Source organism: Maylandia zebra, linkage group LG2 (genome assembly GCF_041146795.1).
Source record: "Maylandia zebra isolate NMK-2024a linkage group LG2, Mzebra_GT3a, whole genome shotgun sequence".
In the NCBI taxonomy this organism is placed as follows: domain Eukaryota; kingdom Metazoa; phylum Chordata; class Actinopteri; order Cichliformes; family Cichlidae; genus Maylandia; species Maylandia zebra.
The window spans coordinates 36,491,380-36,501,869 of record NC_135168.1 but is presented as its reverse complement, the minus strand read 5'-3'; the positions used below and the strand labels follow the sequence as shown (position 1 = coordinate 36,501,869).

The window sequence follows — 10,490 nt, the reverse complement described above, 5'->3', positions numbered from 1 at the left end:
CAGATTCACCGTTTTTTTTTTCTTTTTATGCTGTAGAAATGACTTTTTGACAACATAAAGACTCATTTTTGTGTGTGAAAACTGTAATGGTAATGCTGCGGGGACGTTTCTAAAGTGCCTTTAAGACACACTCTTTTGATTGAATCACAGCAGTTAATAGTTGTTGATAAATGCTATTTTTTGCTCATTTTCATTCTTGACATTCATGATACTTTGACCATTATGCTGCTGCTTCTATTTACCACACTGTTAATGAAAATTTGATTTATTTGTGTTGTTACTAGTTTGCATCAAGATGTGTCTATTAGATTCTTTGGCCTCCTGTGGTGTGATGAACAAGCAAAGCCTCTTATTGTGATGATTTACACAAATTCAACTTCTCGAAGCGGAGAGAGCACCGTAGGGTGTCCTCTAAAATCATCTGGCTGCTTTCGGATGAGGTTAGAGGTTTTGTTTGCACATTGCAAGAAGTTGAGGAATGTAATACACCCACTATTTAACCCTCTGAGATACAGTTAAAGCTTCAGGTTACAGGTTAGAGTTGCTAGATAGCATCATGGTAACGCCATGCTCATAGGGTTAAACTGCAAATAGTAAAACTCCAATGAACAAATTTTATTGAATATGTTTGGTAAGTGAACAGCAGCAAAATGGTTTGATATATATTTTTATATAGTGTTTTTTAATTGAGCTATCATTCATCTACTATGAATTTGACTGTATTGTATGACAGTGTTGCCATTAGAGAATTGAAAGGGCAGGGATGTTCACAGCTGTCGACCTATGCGATACTGACCAGCTTCCTTATATGGTCAAGAGCAGAAGCCATTTTACATGTATGAAGCATAGCGCCAGGTTAGCTCTACATTCACCAGCAAGAGTTGGCTTCTTTCTCCTAAGTGGAGAATGGTTTGACTATATCTGAATCTCAAGTTCCTCATAAATTTGTAACATAGCAATATAATTTCAGTTGAAATTGCTTAGCAGCTCGTTACATGTTTCATTTCTTTTGTTTGTAGCTGTTAGTAACCATAAACAACCTTTGGTAGCATCAGTAATATAGAGCATGATAATCTAGAGTATGATCATTTACCACTTAAGTCAGTTTTACTGTTGAGTCGAGGCTCAGTTTGAAGGATGCAGGCTGCATTTTGTTCTTTTGCCCTAGCTCCACTGCAAAACTCTTAACGATGTTATTCACTTCCCCCCAGGACAAGACAAGTGCTCTCAGCCTAAGCAATGTGGCTGGTGTCTTCTATATTCTGGTCGGAGGGCTGGGTCTGGCCATGATGGTGGCACTGATAGAGTTCTGTTATAAATCACGACAAGAAACCAAACGGCTGAAAATGGCCAAGAATGCCCAGAATTTTAAGCCGGCTCCCCCGACCAACACCCAGAACTTTGCCACATACAGAGAAGGCTACAACGTATACGGAACCGAGAGCGTTAAGATCTAGAGGTACGTCGCCTCCCATCGTGCACTCTGATGAATCATTTAGCTTCCTGCCATATCAGTCAGAATTAAGTCTTCCACTGTCTGTTTGGTATGTAGCTGCTGTTTGTGAAATTGTTTGATGAAAAAGCACACTGTTGTGTAGCATATAGCTTTGTGTGTAGAATGTCAAGCAGCACGCCCGATCGTATCAACCTACAGTATGCTGTTCTTTGTTTTGTTCTGTGACACAATTTAAAAAATGACCCTGAGAGGTTAAACACACTGCCACCTAAGAAAACACGCGCAAACAGAAAAACGCTACAAAAGGACACAAAACACAAAGAAAGGTGAATAAAAGACAATGAAAGAAGAAAAAACACAACAAAAGTAATAAACTGGTTCTTATACGACACTTTTTTACTCTCCTTGAGCATAAAAACCACTTTATACAACCTGCCTCATTCACACAAGCATTTTCTTCTACTGCTAAGTGCTTTCTATTTAACATTCAGGCACATTTACACTTAGATGGATGCATCGGAAAGCAACTTCATCTTGCAAAAGAGTACTTTGGCATGCGGACTGGCTCGAATCACCAACCTTCCAATTAGTAGATGACCTCCTGAACTACAGCCACCAAAAAACTGTGTTTTGGAGGAGACAATAACGTGGCATAAACACTGCACTGAGACATGTTTAAAAGAAGTGGGTGAATCATATGTGTTGTGAGAGGGAAAAAGATGCAGGATAATGTGCGTTTTAATCGCATGATTCATATACATGTTTACCAATAAGCCACTTGTAACTTCCGCAGCTGTTCCATCACATTATTGTTTCTACAAAAAAACTTTAGTTCTGTTCTGTGATGTTATTTTGGAAACTCTTGCTCCTTTTTTTAAATTTCCGTTGGGTTTTGTATGCTTTTGCAGCATTTTTCTATTTCCTTGTGTTTTCTTAAGTTACAGCGCATTTGATGTCTCAGGGCCACTGTACTCAGCATGAGGTAAAAATGAGGTAAAAACAGCATTAGATAAAGAACAACAACTATCAAACCATGTCATCATTTAACAAAAAGTTAGCTAAAATGCAAAAGCATTGTGTGAAAAGCTAAGTACGCCCATACTGCGTGCTCAGCAATTAAGATTAGCAACCAAATACGGCTAATCAAATGTACTGGATTAACTGATCAACAGCAAGTGTGAGTCTGTCTATAAAGGCAGCGGTTCTGGCAGAATTCGGGTGTGTGTTAACACAATGCCAAAGAGAGAAGACATCAGCAATAATCTTAGAGAAGCAATTGTTCCTGCCCATCAGTCTGGGAAGTCTATTTCCAAACAATTTAAAGTCCATCATTCTACAGTGAAAAAGATTATTCACAAGTGGAAATCATTCAAGACAGCTGCCAATCCTCCCAGGACTGTGCCTCCCAGCAAACTCACCCCGAGGTCAGACCGTGCAATACTCAGAGAAACTGAAGGAAATTCAAGTTTTTGTTTAGAATTCCTTTAGTTCTACTAATTTTTTCTTTTTTTTAATCTTTAAATCTCACTTACTTTTGTGGCTCAGTCACTCAAGAGTACAAAATCAGATTGCAGCACAGTTGGCCTGCTGGGGTCGACATATCATAAAAGATATGTAATTTAAAAAAAAGGCTGACAGATTGGCAACATGTTGCAATCAGTTGCAGTCACTCTGCACCAATGAGCGCAAGTGGTCTGCGGAACGTTTCTTTGCAACATGGTTGCCAAATCATTTTATTCTGATGTACAACAAATTTGTGATTTTTGCTGATTTAATACATTTATTGGTGTATTATGTCAGACAGTAGCACTGAACACAGTAGCTGACTGTATATGACTGTAGCATTACTTTGTTTCTGTTAAACTTGTTGCTTAGCTTTTTAGTTTTGGGCTCCATGTAAGCACTAAATTCTCCTCTGTTTTCACTACCTAATCATTTGTCCTGTACAGGAAGGTAAGATATAGTGCAAGCTTTTCGGGAAACTTTATTTACCAAAGAAAAAAGCTGCATACTCCATCTAGAAGTATTACATGTAAGAGTGCATTCAATTTCCAAAACATGCTGTGTTTTGTGAAACCTCTTGGCTAAAAGACAATTAAAATAGATGTAGGTTCAGGTTCTGGTAACACACTTACGCTTGTTTAAATTTCAGACCTCAATGAAATTGTTCCTTATTACGGGTCTTTCAAATTTCAGCTTATTTAATACAGTATTATCTTCATTTATGACTTCATGGCCCCATTTAGAGAAAAACAGACAATAAAGCAGGATATGTATGCAGCACCCACAGTTTTCAGGCAGATGCCTTTTGCTTGGCTTCAAAAAACAAACTAAAAAAAGCAGCAATGTGCAAAATGGCCAAAATGTGCAAAAAAGGCATTTCCAAACTAGTTTCTGAAGCGACAGCAGGCATCTCTATACTCATTCTAAAGTAAAACCAAATGAAACGGGCCAAAAGGTGTTAAACTACATAGTGATAAAGGAATATGGGATGTGTGATAATTCTCCGAGTGTTTATCACTACAAGCAACCTCCACCACACTGCACAGAGCCATTGCTAATATAAATAGTGTTTTGAAGCTTTAAGAACATCTACCTTATCCTTACCAGGAATATAGACCACATCATCCTGAATGATCCACAGAGTGCACTGACCTGTTTTCATGGGTTTGTTTACTACGCATAATTCTACTGGAAAAAAAAAACCTCCACAGAAAATGTCAGAGACCAATGAGAAGTTGCAGACTACCTCTGCAGCAGTTCTACAGAAATTCACTGAATAAAGATAAGCATGCACTGATAGGGACATAATTAAAAATTCATCTTGGATTTGATCAGATTGTTTGCACGTGTGCTCTCATTAGACACAAAGTGTGACTTGTCAACAGATTTTCATTGAGAACACATTTTTTCAATCAGTTCTTTATTCTGAGCGAAGGAATCCACCGGCGCTCATTTCTTTTCTTTCGTTTCGACTGTTTACACAAGAGGCTTCTGTAGTGTGTTTCTGTGTTCTTCTGACTGGTTTGAAGTGGGCAGGACTTGGTTGGAAAGAGGTGATGTCATGTGCGTCAGACAGTCAAAGTCTGATCACAGTCGAGGGAGTTGTTTGCCTTTCCTTCCCACAAACCGTGTCAGCACAGTCATGATGAAATAGGTTAGGATGGAGGCAGAAAGATGTATTTTTCCCTCATGTTGTTAATTTGGTTAAAGATATTTGATGTTGACAAGTGAATTGTAGAGCCTTTCAAACAAAGCTTTATATAATAAAAGATACTGCATTTCAGCCAATAAGGAAATCCCCACATTTTATTTTGTAATAAAAAGTCATGTGTTCAACATGAGTTGTCCAGAACAAAAGTTAACTTTTTCCATTGTTTGCTTTTGTTTTTTTGTGCTGTCACAGGTTTAGGAAACATTTCCATTTTCCCTTACAACTGTGACTATATCTAAGAAAGGCACAGGATCACGAGGATTGCCAGATCCTCCTGGGCGGACACGGCACGATAATCTGCAATGACGACACGACTGGACTGGTCATGGGACGAGCCTGCGTGGTTCCCTCCTATCAGTGCCTTATGGAACTCCAAGTCCAATCAATGCAACTCATTGATAATATTGCTTTTTGCTTGAAACGCATACAAAACAGAGGACTGGTGCAGTAATATATATATATCTATATATATATTTATATATATAGATATATATGACGTGACATGAATGAGAGAACAAAAGCCATCATTTGCAACCCTAAGCACATTTTGAAGTGCCAGAAAGCCGACAAATCTCACATGACAAGTGTATAATTGGTTTCTTGTATTTAATGCGATCAGATTACTCTTCATTCTTCTGCTGCCAGATTTTCACTGGTTCTGTGTGTTCAGATTATTTTATTAGATCCACACAGTGCACTGTTACACACTGGTTACAATGACATAGCTTTTATACTGCTCTAAGTCACTTCTAGTGACCATGTACTAGTTTTAAAAGATTTATCTTATTAGAGTGAAATGCTATTTCAGTCCAAAACAATGACGTGTGTCGTTTGTACTCTTAACTCTGGTGCTGCTGCCACTGTCTTCTGAAAGTTTGACAGGACCCACGGAGATGAGAAGATGACCTGGTTCAGCTTTCACACGCTACGGGACCAGGTCATAATTCACACTTCCGATACTGCCAAGAGTGTGTTTTGTATGACGAGTGTGTAAAGCAAAGTATTTATGCCTGGGGAAAGAGAAATCTGTTTGTGATTTACAGTTTGTAAAATATCAAAGGGGCACTGACTCACTAAGGTTTGTCGCTCCGAACAGTGTTTTTTCCCGAGTCATTCAAGTCTTCTGTACATCAAAGTAATACCAAACAAAAAAGGGTAATTCAATTGTAGATTAACTGCAGTCCAATTAAAGGATAACAGTAATGGCTTTTAAACTGTAGTATTTTGGATTACCTTACCATTTTCGTTAACAACTGCACATTTTACAATGAGCTGTGGTTCGCTTTTTGATTTGATTTCCTTTAATGAGCATTACAGTGTTTAGTGACTTCACTTAGTAAATGAAAATTACAAAAAAAAAAATAATGAATAAAATGGAAAATAGATTTCTACAAGGTTAAACCAGGGAGAGTCCTGGAGCTTAGCACATTTACATATTGCTGTAAGAATTTCTTTTCTTTCAAAAAGACTGTGATTCCATAGGATTTAGGGAGACACTTATCAAATCACCTGAAACTATGGGCAGATAGTTTTATATACATAAATATATATAAATATTTAAAAAACTGACAATGTGAAAAAAAGAAAGAGCAAACAGAGAAAGATGTGTACATTTAGATAAACGAGAACTATTTATATGACACAATTGAATATTGATTTCCCCTTTTTTCCTCCTTGTTTGTTGTTTTTTTGTTTTATTTTATAAGAAATTGCATGTGAAATCAATGATGCTTGACGAGCTCTGCTACTCACAAAGCCACCTTAGGTTTAATGCTAGAAAGCCAGCCCTAGTAATTCTTTTAGTAGAATCACTTTCACCGTTTTTGTTTTCTATTTTTTCTCTTTTCTTTTTTTTTGTACGTCTCACCTTCTGCAAAAAGAAAACATAATATCGCCAGGCGTAGTAGTGGGTACAAAAGAGCAAAAGATGCATGCATAATTTGCTGAACCTCATTAGTGAGGCGCTGTATAGAGAATTTTAATACATTTTGTAAATAAAAATGTACAGAAAGGGTTCCTGTGTCCTTGTGCGTGTGCTTTCACAACATTGTTTAAACCCGTCTGCGTTGAACAAAACACTGGGGCTGATTCAGTGGCCTGAAGGGATTATAGGAAAACATCTCAGCAGAGGTTAAACACACTGCATACTTTAACTCGAGCATGATACTGCTGGAGTATGAGCATCCCGGGCAGCCCGCTCCCTCTCCTTGCAGACAGCAACACAGAGAGCAGAGTTTTTCCCTATACCAGTTCAACATTGATCTGTGGAAGTATGTGTGCATGTTTCGGATCAATAGTTAGCACCATCTGGTTCTCCCTCTGTGTCTGCATTGCATCTACTGATTGAGGGCTCCATTGACAGCTTCATCTGGCATGTGATCTTTTTTTCGCCTTCTCTCTCCATCAGATGCTTTGCGACACAATCAATAATGTATTATTACGGCCGCAAACTGCCCGCACACAATACTGCGCACGCACACGTGTCGCATCAGTCATAATTTCATCGCGCGTTTTCAACTTTTTAAAACTATTTTTCAGGGAGGACGCGTTCATGTGGATTTACTAAAACAAATCCAGCCAAGGGAAAGGAGAGTGGGGGGTGTTAATCACGTTAACTCTCAGCTTCTTATTCCCACAGTGTAAATTCTCACATACACTGCAGAGTAAACCAGGCACAAAGCACAGTAGATTGCCCAGTCTGTGTTATTTTACTAGTCTCTGGGTCTGTATTGTGTGGTGAGAATGAAATTCCTCCTTCCAGAGATGCAGCCTGCCACAGCTCAAATAACAAATCCAACATGGCAAAACACCAGCTTTTTTTTTTTTTTGATTCATTTCTGGATGCAGACTCTATGATTCAGGATTTATTCACTGCACCAGTCCTGTGGAACAGACTTGGGCTGCATGAAATGCCACTCCACGATCCAAACAACCCATTTCTGACAAAGCATGAAAGGATATTGCTTTTTTTTTTTCGTTCTTCTTTTGCTTCACTGCCTCGCCTTTTGTCATTTTTTTTTCACTTCCCGTTTTTGTCTTTTATTCTTTGTTATGCCTGAACTGCTTCCAAATAGGAATAAGACAACGTGGGGGAGTGGTGTGCAAAGATGGCACTGCACTGCAGTAAACAATGCTCATGAGACTGTTCGCTGGAATTAGTTTATTCACCTATCAAAGGTGGGTGGGGAGGAGGCGACATAGTGGCAGCACTTGTGCTGCGAGACCAGAAGAAAAAAAACAAAGGGGCAACAAGCAATTAGGACGAGTCCTTTCATTCAGAAAGTGACACGGGGAAAGGAAGTGTTAATCTAATCAAAGGACCAGGAGAGGACATTTCCTCCCACAGAGGACAACTCATCATCCCCCACTGTGGGGTAGCACACTTTCTTGAATGTGCTGAACTGTGCAACTAGAGGCTGGCTTCTCGTGATCACTGCCTCTTTGGGCCTGTGGCTGTGAGACTTAATCTGATATAACATAGGCTCTGTCACTATGTGTATGTGTGTCTGTGTGTGTGTGAGAGAGAATAAGAGAAAGACAGAGGGAAAACTGAAAAGGCAGAGGGAGGACGTGTCATGGGGAGGATACTTTGATTACTGTAGAATAAAAGAACTTTCTGGTTCAATAGCTCTCTCACTTTGCAGCTTACTGCAGTCTTTCGCCCTATCTCCCTCTCCCTTCAAGGACACAATGAATAAATCAGATTCCAACTCAGTTGTTCTACTTCTCCCTTTCCTCCACTTTAGCTCTTCAGCTGTCTTCAATTGCACCTGAAGAGACCTGCACTTGAAGTTCAGTTGACATTGATCAGCTTCCAAAACATGTGCCCTGATATTTAAACACACACAAAAGAGTAACTCAAAGTCCTTGCTGCGCGCAGAGCACTTTTATCCACTGATTTTTGGCATAAGCACTTTTATCCCAAGTGCAGCTACACTCTAAGCTCTGTTCTTCGCTGTTATGCGATGTTTTAGCATTACCACATTCTCATTTGCTCTCATTAAGCTTTTTGAAGTGCATTTTAATGAATGCAGTGACAATAAAGACGTGGAGAGGTAACATGGAGATCATATATGGAGCCTCTGGGGCACCTCGGGAAAGAGATATGAAATGAATATTAGCACAGAAACATCATTTGTATTCTGCGCTTGAATAATTTACACTAACCGTGGCTCACAAGTCATTCTTTAACATCAACCGTTACATAAAGGATTTACATTTGCTTTGTTTTTGGTAGACGTGTCTCCCATTTATGCAAAACGCCTTTCCTCCAGACGGTGAATAATGCAGGTGTGACTCACAGAAACCATACAGACAGCAAGAGGAGATCCTGTTCCTGTTTGATCAAACCTGAATGGGCAAGACTCGTGATACGACTTTGAACACAGTGTAATCGCTGGCGATAGACGCGCCAGTACATGGATGTGCAGAGACAGCTGTTCTCATGGGAGTGTTGTGCATCAGGGTCCACAGTTAATAGAGAATGAATGGCGCAATATACAAGACACATACACTCGACTACCATCCTGACAGCAAAACACTTCAAAGTGAAAGGTCAGACGAGGATGGAAAAGAGACGCTCAAGCCCTCAGGAAGAGGCTTCTAATATAAAAAGGCACCTACTCCAGCAAAAGCCTTCTCTCAACTGCTGCTGCATACAAGCAGCTAAAGAAAACATTTTAACTTATGTTGGCTGGATTCTCATGTGATCGGTGGCTAAGAAGAAAAAATGGAACACTTGCTTCAGGTGTCTCAATTTGACAGACAGTTGCATATCACAGAACTCTCCCGACTCTGTGGTCATAATCAAAAACTCTACCCCCCCCTAACATAAAGTCTCAGATGCTTTTCTTTTTCTTTAACCTGCCATGCTGATACCCTAGGTCATAATTTTCTACATTTCTCATTTCCATCCAAAGATTTAAAAAAGGGACTTGGGGAGGATTCAGATGGTGTTGAACTCCTTGTCCAGAGCACAAAATATCTTGCGGCTGCGTTACGTTATTAATCACTAAAGCTCCAAGGAGAGCTTGGCAGTTCTTCTACAACAAGGAACTTCACCCTAATATTAGGACTCTCTGGGTGTCTAACAAAGCCTTTGCACTTTGATTCTGAGGGACATCTGTACTTCATCTGCAGTCATATTTATTAACATATAAGTGTAAATCATGCACATGTGCGCCTACAGCTGCTGATATGAGAAACACTGGCATATTCTTCAATTACAAAGCAAACAAGTCATTTTTACATGTTGATTTTTGCAAATAAACAAGTTAGAGCATGCTACTTAGGACATTTTTGCGGTGCTGCTATTACTATGACTTGTAACCATGGTGTAGATCTATAATAGCTGTTTCCATATGTTGGCTGTCTGGCTGCTATGCAGCCATATAGCCTGTATAACAAAGACTTAGAACATGTATCAACAGGTGAATCCCTGTTTAAATTCACTTGTATGATTCTAAACAAGTAAACAGAGATGAGATCGAACAGGATCTTCACAACACAGATGAAAACCTGCAGGTGCTACAGGACAGCTGCAAGACAGCATGGGCCCATACCCCTGCAGCGTGTTTCTTAGCATCGAGCTGAATCTGTGTGTTGATGAACTGGAGGGGAAAGCAAGTCCAGTGCAGTGTGCGTGAGCTATTGAGTGTGTTGAACTGATTTATGCCAGCTTTGATTGTTCATGTATGTAGGTTTGTACTTTCACTGAACATGTGGAGGACAGAGAAAAAGCACTGAAGGGATTTGCTGTGTTGTGATCACAAAGATCAGAAAAAAAGAAGAAGGAGGGGCCGAGGGCCTTCAGAGCTTTAT

At 39.5% G+C, this 10,490-nt stretch overlaps 1 protein-coding gene across 4 annotated transcripts in view; it reads left to right on the top strand.

The window, feature by feature from the left end:
• The window catches only part of LOC101484089 (glutamate receptor 3), a 101,175-nt gene extending 94,491 nt beyond the window's left edge, over nucleotides 1-6,684 (top strand). For 2 of the 4 annotated variants that reach the window (XM_076891933.1, XM_014412114.3), the window contains exons 15-16: nucleotides 1,212-1,459; nucleotides 4,863-6,684. In XM_076891933.1, coding sequence (XP_076748048.1) covers nucleotides 1,212-1,457 — 246 coding nt within the window. In that variant the 3' untranslated portion in view covers nucleotides 1,458-1,459; nucleotides 4,863-6,684. Of the gene's footprint in view, nucleotides 441-1,211; nucleotides 1,460-4,862 lie in introns of those variants that run through there. The other 2 variants (XR_013101436.1, XR_013101438.1) reach the window with 2 other exon arrangements.
• Nucleotides 6,685-10,490: the final 3,806 nt, after the last annotated feature.